Here is an 18177-nt window from a genome sequence, read left to right as displayed (position 1 = left end):
TCTCAATGTGCCACACTGTGCTTTGCAGATTGAGAGTTTAAACACATTTGTACCCATATATTCCATGTCTCAACAAAACAAAATATATATTTTAGTTATTTTTTTTATAATTTCTTGTTAATTGCTTGATCTAAATGTGCTTCTTGCACTATCAAATGTATGGCTTCCTTGTCGAGCTTCGTAATGTTAAGAAAATCCTCAGCAGGAGCAAGGGCTGCAGATGTCTGATGCTCTTCACGCCCCTTAGCAACGGTCCAGTAGGAGAAGCCCACAGGGAGCAAAGCCAGCCCAGGCCAAAGGGAGAGGGGTCCCTCTGCCCTCTCAGTTCAGCTCCTGCCATAAACTGCATAAGAAGAAGTTGTGCTGACAAGCCAGCTGAGTGTACTGTTAAACTCAGCATTCCAGGGACAAACCACCGCCTGCAGTGACCCTCAAAGACACTGAAGCCTGGGGGTGCAAAGTCGCTGACCACAGGGGCCCGCACCACCGAGCCACCACACCGTTTGAGTGCTAAATGCACGTATACAGAGTGTGAGAGTGGGGCTAATGGGCAAAGAGGAAGTTTGCTGACACGTTGTGCAGCATGGTTAAAAGAGACGAGAAGGCTGGCTGATCTTGTATAGGCAAGACCTATTGGCTTTGCAATGCTTGTTGGTATCAGCAGGAAAAGCCGCAGTTATACCAGCAGGTGCAAAGATACACAGGCTTACGAGGAGGATGACTCCCCACCACAGTACAGTCTACTGCATGACAACGTATTGTGCATTACATTTTAGAGGAAAATCATCATTTTAAATTGGTACAGGAGGGGCCACATAAAGTGGAGGGCCCCACAGCATTACTATTAAGAAACGAAATTACAAAACAAGCACTAAGATGCGGCAAGCGATTGCTGCATCATAGCACTTTTTTGGTAATGGCAGCTGGAGACCTTTAGGTAAGTATGAGTCAGTAGCACTGTTGCTAGCAAAGTTGGGTGTTATACACAGAAAACATGCCGTTTTTTAACACTAAGGGCCTCATTACGATGTCGTCGGACGCACGTAGCAGGATTGGGACCGACAGACAAGTAGTCCGAGGTCCCAGCTGCCAAATTATGATGCGACCGCCATATAGGCGGCCAGAATCAGAATTTCTTTCTATTGTAGTTTGTGCTGCCGCCCGAAAAGGCGGCAGAACAAGCCACAACGGAAACAGGGATGTTTTCAAACATCCATACCCCGTGTGCCAGGCACCATGTGGTGCCTGGCGCACGGGGTATGGATGTTTCGGAGGCACCACAGGTGCTCCCCCTGGGCCCATAGCGGAGGCCCACGGTCAGACTACCATGAACAGGAAGTCGGAATGGGCCATCGTAATCCCTACAGCGCTGCCTCCCCTGGTACCCCCCTATTGTAGGGAATATGATCTGACCGACGGAAGTGTCGGTCGGTCTCTTGGACCGATGCGGTCTGACCGACTGCATCATAATGTGGCAGTTGGACCGCCTTGCTGGATATCGGTCGGACCACAACTGACAGCCTGTCGGTTGCGGTCCAACCAGCATCGTAATGAGGGCCTATGTGTCGAATCTAAGGAAGGTGGAACAAAAATACTCCCATAGCAGTCTATAGCAAGATGGCAACATGAAACCAGTTGAGCAGAGCTGCCACTAACCAATGAAAACATAAAAAATGAGTGACGATGAAGCCCACCAATGGTAAGTAATGGGCAGGCTCGAAGCCCTTTTTAAGTTTTATTTTTTTCAGAATAAAAAAGTATGCATGGAAAGTGCATGCACTTTCTCAGGTGAGACCTGAGAATAAGGGATGGAGAGATGATGTGTATGTTGTCTGTCCAGGAGAGAAATATCTAACCAGTTATTTGGAATGGATTTGTGTGCTGTACACTAGCAAGACTCCAGAGGAAAGTCTGGATCTCACTTTTCTTCTGCAATGACAACATTGAGTCAGTTTGTCATTTCCTTTTATTCAGCTTACATCTCCTTTTCACAAAAATGGTTGGCACCGACTTTTAAATCGTCAGGTATCACAATATGAAGATGATTGACTGTATTGTAGATCTTCTTGGCCTTTGGTTATAGCCTTTGCTAAATCAAAATACCTTGAGTACGCTTAGAGAGCAAGATGCAACCATCTCGGCAGGTCCGGTTGACTCAGGATCTGGAGGAGTGAATTTCCTTACATGAGGAGTGACTGTTTTTTAATTGTGCATCTGATTTTACAGTTAGTATGTATCAATATTTTGGACTGCATTTAGTGTAACTATATCTTTAACTAACTATATAATGCAAATATTGTTACAATGGTTTTATCAAAATACTGTAATTTTTGCTACAAATTATGATTTTGTGTATGCAATCTGTTGATGGGACCTTCTTAAATAAATCATTGTTGATGATGTTGGTGAGTGTCCCGCCTGTGTGGAGTATCAGCATGCCTGTCAAAGAATACCTGGCTCCCACTCCAATGGTAAAGTACCTTCAGCAATAGAAGATATTGTTTGAAACTCTTGTAGCATAAGAACTGACATGCAGCTGGTCAGGAACTGCACTTCTGGATTTAACTAGAGATTTAAAAAAAGGGCAGTCTTTTCCAGAAGAGCAGAATCCAGAAATAAAGAGAAGTGGGAAATCCAGTAGGGCTCCATCCCCTGCCAAAGTGGTGGGGTGAGCCAGAGGAGGGAGCTGGGGAGGGTGGGGGACAAAATAATAATACTTTTTTTTTTAAACGTACGTGATCGCCGCTGCCGTCCGTTGCATCGCACTCTTCCATCTTCTTTGCACAGGCTCCCATAATGCGCTGCGGCCATTCATGACGCTGCATGACAGCAGCTTCAGGATTAGCCTGAGCGCTGGGACTTTGCCTTCACAGGCAGACTGCGAGGCCTGCTTTCCCCAGCCCCAGCAACGCAGCTGGGGCTGGAGAAAGCTTCACTGCGCAAGAGCGTTTGGCCGGCCTGAGATGGCCAGCCAAACCCTCATGCACAGAAAACGGAGTGCACTACCACTCCCCCACCCCTGGACCTGCCCCCAAGACTCATCAGAGTCTTGGGGGCGGGTCCAGGGGGCTTCAAATAAAACAATAATAATACGGGTTTGAAACCCGTTTTATTATCGTTTCATTTGCGGGTAGTGGCAGTTGGGTGGCGCTCCTCCAGCCTAATGGAGGGGAATCTGAGTCAATGTTAGACCCTATCTATTCAAATTCATCCCTCAGTCAAGCCTGGTACAGGTGGATGGGAGGATTTCTGTGAGAAGGTGATTGATACAGTCAAGGTCATTGATGTTAGTACTCTACCTTGGAATATTTCACTATTACTATCTCCTTTCCTCCTTTAATACACCCTTTTCTACTACTGAGGAGTCTTGTGTGCCTTGCACATTTCTAAGAGTAAAAGACACTAAGTCATAAAAAAAGCTCGGGACTCTTTTTCTAAATTTATGATCATTATGCTTAATTTCTGTAGATAGTCTATTACAATTGCAGCATTAATTTTAGTTACAGGTTACAATAAGTGTTTTATAGACATTTAAGCACGTTTGCCACATATCATATACGTTAGGTTAGATCGCTCTAGCATTGTGAGACTAGAAAAGATAAAGCACCCTATACACGTATCACATGTGTGGTTGAGATCACTACGCTTTAAGCCTAGAAACGTTTGGAAGCGTTCTTATGTTTTACACCATTTTTTGGGAAAACCCTACTAAAAGCATGCAGAAATAAAATCGAACAACAATATTCTAGAAAATAAGTTTTACCAGGTGGTGCTATTTCAATGATGTCGTTTGTAACACCTTCCGGAACAAACCGCCACTGAAAAACAGAGTGATCAGCTCCACCGGTACTCAACACCCACTGGAAGTCATGTGACCAGCGGACATTGGTGACGTGAGCAGAGTGACCCACATATTTTCGGAATTTTGCTCCTAAAAAAAATAAGAAAAGTTAAAAATCAGCAAGATTAAAGAACTCTTTGCACCTGTGCATAAACATTAAACTTGATGTCCACTTCATTAAAAATAGTCTTTGAATCATGCTTATTAGATTAGCTTTCATGCTCTGCAACACTGCGTTATTTAGGAAATGTGAAAACATATTTGTGGCTCAGCTGTTGAGCAATTAACATGTGTGCCTTTATTCTATTAAAATAGGAATATGTGAAGGAAAAGGAGGAGACTGACCAATCAGGTCTTCAACAATCTCCGCTAGAACAACACAATTCTGCATCAGACAGTGCCACCTGATGAACTTTGAAGTTGTGGTGCACAAATTCCCATCTCGAATTCAAACAAGGCTTATGCTATGTATGGTGTTTTGGGAGGTCAAGGGGAGGGGATATATAGTACATACTGCAGCACAATTTTGACTTAAACTGGCTGAAAAGCCAGGGCTTCTGGAAGGTCACTATTGAAATATTCCAACTTTCTTTGGTGTACCAGGCAGGACTAATCAAGAGTGTTGAGACTCACAGTTCCTAAGAAAACTTCGAAAAATTGTGGGCCAACAATGGATCTTTCACCATAATGTTGGGAGAAGAATTATATTTATTACAGGTAGCTACGAAAATCTTCTTATGCATGTTCTTTCTTTACTTCAGTTCTCCATCCAGACTGGATTCTCGGTCATAACATATGAACGAGTTTATGCATGCAAAGGACACAGTGACAAAGGTAAATAAATCAAGGTAGACCAGCCTCACAATCACAGGCAGTCGACAACAGTGCTAGACAATTGGAACAGGCTCATAAAGCAATGCTACTACTAAATCACAGAGATCATAGGATGAGATAGGAGACAGGTTATACCAATCTTGCATGGTCAGGGCTCAGTATTAGTAGTGATAATGTAAAAAAGTTATAAAAACATAATGAAATTTCTGTACACAATCCATGAAATAACACACATAGCAGTAAAACAACCTGAAACAATCAGCAATAAATCTTTGAGATAAACAATCTCTGAAATATCATCTTTAAATCTATTCAAAGAAAGGGAGTCGTTATGGCCGAAACATCAGTTTGACACTTTCTGAAATTAAAGACATTTCATCATATAATACACAAAGTTAACTTTAGATAAATCAGCTTAATTCCACCACACGTAAGATTGTTATTTTCAAGAGAAATATAGCAATACATTTTTGGTCCTAAATCATCAGCTTGGCATTTTCACCAAGCGCATGTACACTGCACACTACACTTCACAGACCACAATGGTCCTCTAGCCTTGCGTCACACCATCCTCCTCCCTGAGGGAACAACATTTGGGAGTAGGAGGAGGAGGAAGCTGAATTTAGTGGACACCTATGTACAATGGAACGATTGTGAAAGGGATCTGATTACCATTAAGAGGTCCTGATGATGGCCTGGACCCGTTAGGGCACAAAAGGCCGAAACATGTTGACCACTCACGAGTGATGCTAAGGGCAATTAGCACACCAATACGACATCACCACCTTACTTTTTAATCTTACCCCTATACTTTTTGTCTTCATTAAACTTTACATTTTGGGGTATCAGAGATTATTTAATACACTTTCGGCACAGATCCCACCAGTACCCTCCCACAAATGGAGTCGACACTCTCCTGGGGAAGTGAGTACCCAGGCGTGAAACCCAATTATGAGGCCACCCAATAATGAGTCTATAGTGGTGATCACTTACACCACCTTGGCAATTACTGGTTGAGGGTTTGGGGTCAATACTCAGAGCACCTCTTTTCCACTAACCAGTGCAGTTCACTATCTCTTTGATTACTAATAGTTAGAGGACACCTAGTCACGTGGTTTTAGGACTTTCGATGTCCCAGGAGACGAGTTCTGCCTGCTGTATCTCTCAATATCCTAAGGCATAGTGAGCCCAAATATCGATCTTGGGACATGGAGGATGGAGTTTCCTCTTTAACTCTTCCCATCATGTAACAGACAGAGGTGGGATCAGCAAGCTCACTGATACAACCTCTGCATGCTACATAATAAGAAAAGGTAGAATCAGAGACGGGGCGTGGGCCACAGCTTTGCCTCCTACTTTAGGCCTGGCAGTTCAGGCTTGTGCCTGAAGCAGAAAACCTAAGATCTTCCAACTTGAGTAAAGCAGACCATGCCTTTGTGCCAAAGTAATAAATTGCTAATAACATAGGGCCTGATTTAGATCTTGGCGGACAGGTTGCCACATCACAACAGTGACGGATATTTCATCCACCGAAATATAAATACCATTATATCCTATGGGATTTATATTTTTGCAGAAGGGATATCCGTCACCGTTGTGACAGAGTAACCCATCGGCCAAGTTCTAAATCAGGACCATAGTCTAATACTGTCTGTGCCAAAATGTAAAAACTCAATTAAAAACACACTGAGTAATGGTTTTAAGCACAAAAAAATCCCAGGAAACGCTGAAGAACTTAAATACTTTCCTTTCCAAATGATATTTACCTCTATTTGTTTTCTTTCTGAATATGTTTGAGCCCAAATTGAAACTCTAATGCGCCTCAAAAAAAATCATTGCTGTTCCCTGGGTGACTGGGCGCCCTAATGTTATACGTTTGGTGAGGTTCACTGCCCAACTCCATCACCCAGGTCCTCTCAGGTAGAAATCTATTGTTAGTTTTGATGTATAGCTGCAACCATTGGGAGATGACTATTGCACAACCGGGTAAAGTTACACCAAGTGTCCACTGATAACATGGAGTTAAATGTTTGTATTGCCTAATGTATGGAAGTGTTCTAAATCATTAGGCTTGGGAAACAAATACCAATTGGGAATATTGTACCCAAAGCCTGGAAACAGAGAATCTGTCTTGTAAAGAAAATATAACATAGCACCATCATTTAGGAAATATTGGAATCACCTGTGATGAGGCCTACTCCTAGATAGTTGCAAATATCTTGTTACGTCGAAATTGAATGGAGGGTGGATGTTGGAGGATAGACGCTGCGCACAGAAAACAACAAGGTCAGCCCATCCCACACCACTTCACCCTTCTTCAAAAAAAGAGCTGTCTGGGTGTCAGATAGTTTCCTGCCACTGCAGCGCCCTTACATGTTCCTTTTTGTAGCAACAAAGAGCCACCTTGCCTCTTCTGCGATCTCAATTACACACACTCTTTCTACTGTCTTTAAGTCTATAGTACCTTTAAGCTGCAACCTGCTGGCTTTCTATATCAAAGTGTGACTCTTTCCCCGCTTTATATTCCTTCTATTTTCTTATGCACACTATACTTCATCACCCCATCCCATTACCTTCTCGAACATTTTCATCTTCTCATCTCACTTCCATTATCTCTTAGCCTCACAACTCGGCTCTTACTCAGATCATTTCCATCCTAAATGCCATCCTGAGCTTTTTCTTCCTTTTCTTCTCCTCATTTTGTAATTTCTTCACAAATCTGGTATAAGGCTCTTTCCCTTCTGCACTGCGTTTCCAAGTACCAATCAAAACTATGTACTGCGGACGCTGCCAAGCGTGCTCATGCCTCTCTTCCGGCTGCAGCAGCGTTCTCTTGGAGCTCCAGCTTTTTGTCTCAGTTTATGGCTCATTGCCACACAGTGTATAATTTGTAAAAGAATGAGTGCCATTCCCCACAGCTCTGATCAGAAGCCCGCAGCCTGTGCATTTAAATGTTGGTACACCGACTACCAAGGCAGCGTAGTCTTTATTCCACCTCGTGCCTCTTTAATCCACTACCAGACACCAGGGCCGGAGGGGTGGCGGACAGTTTTGTACCTGTGAGGGGTGGTTTTGTTACAGGGGGGCGGTTTTGCAGCAGTGCTGTAACAAAAGAGGGAGCGGTGCTCCTCACTAGCAGCCCCTCTGCCCCCTGCTCACAGGGGCGGTCAAGCAGAAATCTGCCAGGGCTGGTTGCTGTTCCCAGTCCGGCCCTGCTTGACATTCCCTGCCCTTTATCTCACTCTTGCAGGCTGCTGCTTAATTCCCTTTATGCTGTGTTTGTATTTTTCCCTCTTTCACTCGGTAATTGTCTGATGCAGAAAAATAGGTGCTGGCCCCCAAAAATGAGGGTCAGAGGCCTCCATTTGGAACCATCAGCTCAAATTAGGCACTGCTGCCACACCTTTCCCCCTGAATTTATCACACTTGTTGGGGCAGACTGCCATCCCAAGGGAAGCCATGGCTCGGCAGGGAAGTGTTGGCACCCTGTTCAAGGTGCAGATGACTGTTGGTGTCTGGTTGGCCAGGCGCACCACAGGACACTGTGATGGGAGGAAAGCGACACCAGGTGTGACTTGCAGTTACCTCTTTGTACTCCTCCAGCCCTATCATTGCCCTAGCTCTGATCATTATGGTACAATAGTGCATCTTAGTTCGCAATTTGGAGGAGTGTGAAGGACGCCCGCACTAGTGTCGGTGCCCGAGGTCGCCATAGTTGATTGCGGCTGGAGGCCCAAAAGCGCAACATACCCCTTGAGACCTTGTTTGCCATATTGCCAGACTGGTAAGACCAAGCTCCATCAAGAATTGGAAAGATATGTTTAATCGAGTGACCTGTAATATTTGTGCAATTTAAAACATTCTGAGGCACAAAAAAAATAATTACAACTATGGTGACATGCTCTAAGAAGGGAATTAAATTGGTCAGATTTGGGATAGGAGCAGCTTTATAGCCACACTCTGACTTTTGAGTATCACCACTATTAATGCATTTGGCAACATATCTACCACCATGGATCTCTGTTTCTGGCCCAAGTCAAGCGTCTGATATCAGCTTAAGCATGTATGATAGTAATAAGACTGGCCCTGGTCCAGGTCAACTGATTTAAAGAACTATGAAGTTAGTCTTCAAGCCAGGCCGGACCACACGTTAGTCTTTCCCGTAAGGCTGTTCAAAATATGACCTGGCATATTACAGTCTTCCTTATATAATGCACCTGCTGTATCATGGAAAGATCAATCGGTTCCTGTGCTTCATGAGAGCAAAGACTATGGAAAGGGCTGTGAGGAAAGCTGTTGCATTGCTAATGCTAGTACGACCACCAGTTTTATCCACAGTGATATATATGACCACATAAAGATGTTTATTACTGACAAGACCCTTGAGGTATTCCAGGATTTGGAAGGGATGGTAGAAAAAAGATGGCTTAGCTGCTGTATAGAATTGGGGGCTTCCTTGCCAATTGTGTTTAAGTGCAGAAGGGGAAAGATGTCCACCGCTGAAAGTGATAAGGAAATCCAAAACGTGGAGGATACTACACTTGCCTTTTCTGTTCTTGAAACAATGAGTGCCAATGCAAGCAGTTTGGGGCACTATCTCTATGTCTCTATTGGCCCAGGCACAGAAGGTTGACGTGCATCTGAAGGAGTTGAGGAGGATGGTGGGTTTATTTGACAGGCACAATACTACCAAAGATCCCATCCCTAAATCAGAAGCTATCTTCCCAGGCTTATTAAATACCCACTTCTTACATAAGGACAGAAAACATTATTAAGGAGAGTAGACTGTTACCATCCAAACTTGCTAATTGGCTGGTTAGTCTGAAGGAAGATGCCAAAGAATGTATTCTGGAAGCCAAGTCATTGGATAAACTAGCGGAGTGACAATCTAGTCCATTAAATCCACAGCACATAACCCAGCATCAACCAGACAGAAGACACGAGTAAAGAAAAACATCAGTTACTAAGGAAAGCCAAATGGACTCTGACTGCACAGGAGAAGTAAGATGTAATAAGCCACTGACTAACCCCTCGGAAGCGCCACAAGGTGACTGGGTGTACAGGAAGACTAGGCCAAATGCGGCAAAGGCAGAAAGAATGCAACACTCTGCACAGAAGCAATTTCCCAGTGAGCAAACACGATTTTGCCATCTTTCAACAGGAAGTTTGAAGCAACTCAGGACAGTTATGATGGGCAAGCACCTGGAAGACAAAAACCAGCAGCAGGGTATGGTCCATTTTGCAACTTCAATTCCATTGCCCCACCAGATCTTCCATACTTGGAAACATCAACGAAAGAAATACTACATACCTATCCACAGAATTAGAAGAAGAGAGTTTTGATCATCCTTGGACAGCAATTCCTACTTGCGCTCTTGATTAGGACCCAATAGTCATCCCCAAAAGTTCTGAAAGATTGCCTGAGAACCACATTACAAAGTCACCTAGACCAGCACCAAATCTAAATGTGTATGTGCAAATCCTTTCACAGGTTCAGCAAGAGGACAAGGCAGAAGATCTACTACACTGGCACAATGAACCATTGGGATATTGAATCAATTTAAATCAGATCTCACTCCAACCAGGAAACACCAGCCATGGTCATATCCTCAATGCATCCAGCCAAGGGGAGCATGACCCCATGCCACCCTCTTTATTGCATTAATATATGGATGTCAGTATGCATGTTAGCACTTGGATCGACCAGCTCAATATGAAGAACAAAAACGACTTAAGAGCCAGCCAAATGCCACAAGGCTCCAGGAGAATTGTGTGATGATGTTGCTTCACTGGAGACCAGTGATGGGCGCCTTGATAAAATAGCATCTTTTCTTTTAAGCCCTGGAACTCAACAACATTTCTTGGACTCCTAATGGCCCTTTTTAATAAACTACCCATTTTTTCACATATGATAAAGTTATGACATAGCCAAACTCAAGATTATGATTCTATTCCTTGGCATGGAAGAACTACTTCTGATTACAATGTGTACATCTTCCCATTATTAAGATATACTAAATGCATGAACTTGCACTCAATGACAACTATTGTTAGTTATCACCAAACTATGCAAACTATCTAGCATTCCAGATTTCTTTTAATTCTGTATGATTTGATTGAAACTAGGGCATCAACTCTGTGACTAGCATTTGTATTATCAGCTAAAAATGTATACCTTGCCTTGAAGCCCTAATGACAGGTCAACAAAAATACTGAAAAGTACTTTTCAGCAAATATATCACCTTGTGTCACCTGTTTTGCAATTTGTGCTTCATTTAGTAACACTCAATACAGTTGGGGTCTCATTTGGCTGGTGTAAGAATCAGGTCAGATTTTATATCCCATGCAACTCTCTTGCCTATTCATTTTCGAACTTGCACATGGGCGATCCCTATACAAGTCAACATATAAAAGGGGGTCTCATAATGTCTCTTCATGCTCTGATTCAGTGGCCTGCTATTTCCTCATATCCCACGGCCGTGTCTAGTTCCCTTCGCAGACTGTACCATGCCAATGTAGACCATAGCTCACTCTGTCATCTTTCTCCTTCCGCTCCCCCATTCAACCAATTCTTTTGTCTGCTTCTCTGTAAGTTCATTTCATCTGCCCAACGTCTGTCCTTCTTGCCTCTTGTCATCTGTATTGCATTTCCAGTATCACTGACTTCTTTGTAAACCTTTTTAAGCCTCCTCCCTTTCTGTCTCGGTGTCCTTTTGTCCACTTCTTGTCTTCTTCCTGGGTTCTCTGCCACCTGCCCAACTGTCTGTGTCCTTCCACCATTACAGTTTCCATATCTCTCCTCTCATCCAAGTAGTAGGTGTCCTAAGGAGCTATAATGCTGTCTATCAATGATGTCTCACACTCAGCAAGTTCATTTTTCAGTTTACACTCCAGACTCCCATTCAAAGGATAGAGAAGTTGTGTACATGATTCTACTGCCTGAAAGAGTGTAAAGACTTTACTGATAAGCTCATATACCAACGTCTCGCAATGTCTACTTTATAGACACGTAAGCATAGAACCAAGGTTAGTGTACTTTTCACATGACTTTACTATGCTCAATTGATATTCTAGAATCAGTACACCTTAAGCTTTGCATGCTTTAGCAGTGATGGAACAAACAACTCTCCAAACTCAATTTCCTACAGCCAATCAGCAGCTGGTTGCTATTACTTACTATTACAATTCAGATTTTCCTAACTTTCAGCGATACATTTTTAACATCGCCCTGTACCACCCAGTATCATTTACATACTCCCAATGGGGTCTACCTTTCTGTTTTATACAGTCTGACCTTTTCTGTCCTTTGTGTCTCTGTTTTCATTCTTACGTTCGGCAAGTGTCTCTGATTATCCCCTTTTTATCCACCTGCTACTATGATTCACTCTACTCCTCCCACAAAATCCTATCAACCTTACCAATGGTCACACCACTGCAACCCATCATATAATTCAACACTCTAAAAAGGCTGCTTTTATTTCTGCCCATCAAGCTTCCACAGCATCAAGATTCTTCTTTCCTGGTATGGTCTCCTTTTTATATTTTAGAACCATATCGATTTAATTCCAATTACATTGGGTACTATCACATAAGTGTAGCATTAAAAAGTAGTACTGTAACCTAATAATTATGAAGATTTAACACAAATATCATTATGCAGTATCTGCAACGTTATATAATGTGGGATAAACCAATTATAGCTACAAAACAGAGACACCGAAAAGAGAGTACGCATAAAATAGATGCAGATCCACCGACATACTGGGCATAGCTAAGTACAAACCAGTTACAGGATAGCACATTCAAGCACACAAATTAAAAATTCTGTAAAGATTTTGTTAGAAAAATCTTTATTGTCATTCAGATAAAAGAAATATTCTAAATCATGTCAGTAAACGGCATTTCCAGGAACCAGTTCTCTCATGGAAAACTGGAAGAACACTTATACCTCTTGCGAACAATCTCTTTGACTGTCCTAGAACTTCTTCAAACGTATAAAGTGTTTGCGGCCTCTGAGACAAATAATCATTAGAAAATGCCGGCATGGATAAACTAAGACCTACTGTTGTTAGCAAACAGATCCTGTTTGCTATATTTTCTCGTCAGACTTTAATCATTCAATGCTCCACAATCATTTGAACCAAATTGGTTAAGGCCAACAATTCCCAGATATTGACATCTGTTTCAACTAATTCCTGAGTCATTCCTTCACACTCTTTTGCTGAAATTCTCACTAGACTACTAATTGGGTTACTACTCCCTTCTAGTCTATAATCCTCATGTAAGCAATGTTAAGGTACCCTCCCCTTGACAAACACCTCATCCTTACTTAGTGTTGGACTTGGCCCTTTTTGCAGGGTCATCCCTAAACTTTTTGCCTTCCTCCTATATTTTTTCTGACCTGATGTTGGCTGTTTTATGACTCTGGGCACCTTACCACTGCTGATCAGTGCTAAGGTGCATATGCTCTCCCTATGGTAAAATGTATACATTGATTGGTGTCCATGTTTGGCTTCTTTGGTTTACTATCAGCCCCTAGTAAAGTGCACAATGGAGTGCCAGGGCTTGTAAATACAAATGCTGCTGGTGGGCTTGCAGCACTGGTTGTGCTACCCACAGAAGCGGCCTAGCAAAATGTGTCTAAGGTCTGCCACTGCAGAACCTGCGTGCAGTCTGGTACTGTCGTGCTGATTGCGCAAGTGCACCTACTTGCCAGTCCCCAAACCTTCCCTTAACTACATATTAGTCACCCATCTGGTAGGCCCAAGGGCTGGGTGCATTGTAGGTATAAGGTAGGACATGCCCTGATGTGTGTGGCATGTCTTAATAGTGAATTACAGCCATTTTCGTTTTTCACTATTGAAGGCTACCTGCTCTCCATAGGCCAGAATGGGCTGCTGGAATTGCTACACGCTGTAATCCCAGTGGACTCATAGAGCATAGTAGAAAGTCAAGTTTAGTATGCCTGAACTCAGAATAATAAAATACTTCTTTTAGTAAAGTTTATTTTAATATCCTGTGTTTGTAAATACTACTTTTAGAAAGTTAGTATTTACTGACCTGGCCATTTCAGTCCGCCTCTGCTGTGTGTGTGTGTGGTGCCTAGTTTCAGTGGGGAGCAGGGCTGGGGAATTCCAGGAGACAGGCTGGCTGCCAGGTAGTGGGTAGAGAGATTACACCAGGTTGGGTGGGAGGAGTACACCTTGACTCTGAATAGACCTGTGCTCTGCCACCACAATGCCGGCTCCGCCCCCTGTGGAGCGGCTGATGTCCCTGCCCTGCTGCTGAAAGGAAAGAGCAGAGTCACCACAACAAAGTGCTCCAAAACCGGACTGAGCCAGGCCCAGGCCCCCTGGCCACAAAGAACAAAAGAATTGCTGTATAAAAGAAGGAGCCCTGCTCCTAAGAAATCAGATCCTGTTTGCACCAAGAAGAAACTCTGCCTGAAGAGAAGTACCTGGGAAAGCTGCCTGGAGGAGTACTGTCTCTAAGCCTGAGAGACTGGCCTGTGGTGGGTGCCTTGCTGCTCGAAGGAGAGGAAAAGACTGAAGAAAAGACTTTTATTCAACTTGTGCTTTACAAACAATCTCCAAGGGCTTGCTTGTGAACTTGCCCCCTGAACTGCGCCCCAGGAACAGTGGGCGCTACCTTTCCCCTGGAAGAAGAGGAAGCTGCTGTGGGTGACCCTGCAACGCTGACCCCAGAGAACCTGTGTGCCCCATCTCACTGAGCACCGCGACTTCTGGCTGCCCGGGCTGCTGTGAGCACCGTGAAAACCAGCCCGCCTGGTCTGATCAAAGCAAGCATCTGCCCCCTCGAGCCGTAGCTCGCAACGTGAGGAGAGACAACTGGTGTCCAAGCGCCGAGCCTCTGCGACCCTGCGCCGCCGAGACCACTGTGAGGACCCAAAGCACCCTGTTCGCCGTCTGGCCGAAGCCGACAGCGCTGCGCCGCTGAGGATTACCCCTGAGCTGCCCCTCCTGCTTCTGACCCCTTCGTTGTGTGCTGAGACGTCCCCGAGCGCCCCACGAAGCATCGCCGTTCGCTGAAGAGCCGGGTCTGCAACGCGACGTGGGACGCCCTTTACGGGACTGCTGAGGCTGCCACGAACATTGCCCCCAAAGAACCAGGTATGTGTGTTGAAGCGCCCCTGTACGAAGCTTCCTTCGCTTTGTACGGGCTTTGTACGGTGCCAGAGTCACGCTACGTCACTCACGCGTGAAGCGTGAGCTTTGGTACGGTTCGTACCAGCTGTGCGAAGCGTCCCTACGAAGGTACGGTCCGTACCGGTGAAAATATATAGGTGTTGATCACGCGGGAAGCGTGAGGTTCGGCAAGAGGCGTACCGGACTTGTACGACGCGTACCTGCGAGGGTACGGTCCGTACGGCTTCAGTCCAGCGTACGCATGCTCACGCGAGAAGCGTGAGAAACGGCACGACACGTCTAAAACCCCGTACGAAGCACACAGACCCCAAAAGAAGCATATTTTAACCTGAAAAGTGCCTTTTAAGAACTGTGGACTCTTTGAAAAGTATTGCAAGTAACTGGAACCCCATTTGGAGTAAAGAACTGTATTTTTGAAAGCCTGCTTAAAGAAACCTTTTATATAAAGAGTATATTTTTACAAACATACAGCCTTGTGTCTCTGTGTGGTGGGTTGGTGGTTATTGTGTGGGACACCTTGAATGCTTAACCTAATGCCCTCTGGAATCTAGCCTGACTGCTCGCGCCACGTTACCTAGAGGGTGAGCAGGGGTTATTTTTAAAGAGGTAATCCTACGCCCTGACTTAGAGGAAAGGGTCCCTGCTTGTCGCAAGTGCATACCTGTGCCAACCAGAGACCCCGGATTCTAACATTGGTGGCAGCAGTGAGGATCTACAGATTTGCATTTTTGGTGTCAGCGCAGTGATTACTAGCCATTGCACAGTGAGGACAGTCCAGTAGCTTGAGCCACAGAACTTTTTATTATTTTTTTTCGCTTGCCAAGAAAGAAGATCCCTTGTGTTTGGAGTCATGCCGGGCCCAAACAGCATAGAGAAAACTGCGTCTGAAGCCTCTGAGGCTGGAGAGGTTGAATGGGATGACTCAAAACTGGATAGCTACAAGAGAACTGAACTCAAGTACTTCTGCAGGAAGCTCAAGGTTCCACATGCAGGATGCAAGAACAAATCAGATCTCTACAAGGCGCTGAAAGCCTGGATTGAATCAAGGGGTGCAACTAAGGAAGTTACACCATTGAAACCAGCGGAGAGTTCAGGTAAGCGCTAGTGTAGGCGAAGCATCCTCTGACTCCCTGCTGCTGTGCTTGCTATTTCATGATTACTGCCATTTACTTGCCTATAATTAATTTCAATCGTGGATCTTGAAAATGATTTTTAAATTGTACCACATGCTCGGCGCTTGAAGCGCGGTTCTGTGCGTTTTATTTTTAGCGCGTTTTAAATGCAAAATTCATTTCTGGCTTGGCTTGGCTGCAATTAGGGGGCTTCTTAGGACATACCTGCATCTAAAATTTGTTGTTATCTGCACCGCTGTTTGGCGGCCCGTTAGCTGGACTGGGGGTTAGGCGCCATCTTGGGAGGGGAAGTGCCGGCAAGAGACGCCATCTTTGTTGGCGCTCTAGCTGCTGCTGCAGACATAGCACGATTGGGTGCTATTTAAGTCGACCGAAACAGGCGCTTGCTCTGTTCAGGTAAGCGCTAGTGTAGGCGAAGCATCCTCTGACTCCCTGCTGCTGTGCTTGCTATTTTATGATTACTGCCATTTACTTGCCTATAATTAATTCCAATCGTGGATCTTGAAATTGATTTTTAAATTGTACCACATGCTCGGCGCTTGAAGCGCGGTTCTGTGCGTTTTATTTTTAGCGCGTTTTAAATGCAAAATTCATTTCTGGCTTGGCTTGGCTGCAATTAGGGGGCTTCTTAGGACATACCTGCATCTAAAATTTGTTGTTATCTGCACCGCTGTTTGGCGGCCCGTTAGCTGGACTGGGGGTTAGGCGCCATCTTGGGAGGGGAAGTGCCGGCAAGAGACGCCATCTTTGTTGGCGCTCTAGCTGCTGCTGCAGACATAGCACGATTGGGTGCTATTTAAACGCCCCCATGATGACGCGCAGCGGTGACGCGCAGCGGGCGCGCCATAGGCGCGCCGGAGGCTCGCCAGAGGCGAGCCCATCTTTGCCCATCAGTGACCATCCGGGACCCGGGGCCAGAACCCCTGGTCCAAATTTGCCCTACTCCAGAGGTGAACTATTGGAGCTTAATATGGGTAAGTCCCGTCTTGATCAGGACTGTATACATCTGCTGGCTCGGGAGGGCCTGCTGATTTCACCCAAGAGCACAAGAGCGCGGCAGCGAGACTCTAATACTCATACTCTAAACTATGGCCTGCTGAACACGCGCTCTTTGCAGGGCCATAAGTTGGAGGTCTTTTCACTTCTGGAAGACGGGGAGCTAGATGCCCTTGCGCTCACCGAAACATGGCTGGAGGATTGCTCGGCGCCGGACTTAGTGGCGGCCCTACCAGATAATTATCTGGCACTCCATTTCAATAGGGGGGGAGCTAAGAAAGGAGGTGGAGTAGCTCTCCTCTATCAGGCACGTCTCCGCGCCGAAAGGTTTCTTTCCGAAACCCTAGGGGGAGCAGAGGTCATGGGGGTAAAGCTCAGGCGGGGGGCGGTATGTGTGGTGTTTTTGGTGGTGTACCGACCGCCTTGGGCGTCGCCTGATTTTCCGGTTCTTTTTACTAGATTGGTTCAGGATCTGCGCTCGAGATATGACAAAATGGTTGTTGTTGGGGACTTTAACTACTATTGGGAAAAATCCCCCAAAGAGGGACAAGCACTACAGATCGAGGAGGCTATCTCCTCCTTGGATTTCACCCAACAGGTGAAGGGACCGACACATGAGAAGGGACATATGCTTGATCTAGTCTGGACCACCATGCCAACCCAGGGTTCTACAGAGATCTTGCCTTGTGCCTGGTCTGACCACTTTTTAATAAAGGGTAGAATTTTATTGAGTGGCCATTTGTCCAAACCTGGGGAAGGTTGGAAAATGGCCCGGAAGTGGAGAAACTTTGATGGGGAAAAAATGGTCTACCTCCTGGAACAGTCTCCTTCAGTAAAGGAGCAGGATGCTAACATTGATGCCCTCTGTGGTCACCTTCAGCATAAACTGGGGAGCGCCATTGATTTGGTGGCACCCCTTCGTAGGGTGAAGAAGGTGGAGAGAGGAGCTGGGGCCCCTTGGTACAATGACTCCCTACGGGATATGAAACGGGGGGTGAGGAAGAAAGAACGGGCATGGCGCAAAGAGTATGACGCCATTGCCAAGAAAGAATACATTTCATCCTTAGCGAATTACAAACTAGCCATCCAAACTAGGAAGGCTGCTTTCTTTGAGGAAAGAATAGTTGCAGCTAGAAATCCACAGAAGGAAATCTTCCGGGTCCTGGCGGAGCTCAGGATAAATAAAGAGCAAAGTACTGAGTTCACC

General features: G+C 45.0%; 1 protein-coding gene across 1 annotated transcript in view; it reads right to left on the bottom strand.

Moving 5' to 3' along the window:
- EML6 (EMAP like 6) overlaps positions 1–18177 on the bottom strand; it is an 884002-nt gene that overhangs the window by 478084 nt on the left and 387741 nt on the right. Inside the window, exon 11 of the mRNA XM_085612599.1 lies at positions 3764–3931. Coding sequence (XP_085468725.1) covers positions 3764–3931 — 168 coding nt within the window. The remainder of the gene's footprint in view (positions 1–3763; positions 3932–18177) is intronic.

This window comes from Triturus cristatus, chromosome 6 (genome assembly GCF_964204655.1).
Source record: "Triturus cristatus chromosome 6, aTriCri1.1, whole genome shotgun sequence".
In the NCBI taxonomy this organism is placed as follows: Eukaryota; Metazoa; Chordata; class Amphibia; order Caudata; family Salamandridae; genus Triturus; species Triturus cristatus.
This window is presented reverse-complemented; position numbering and strand designations above follow the sequence as displayed.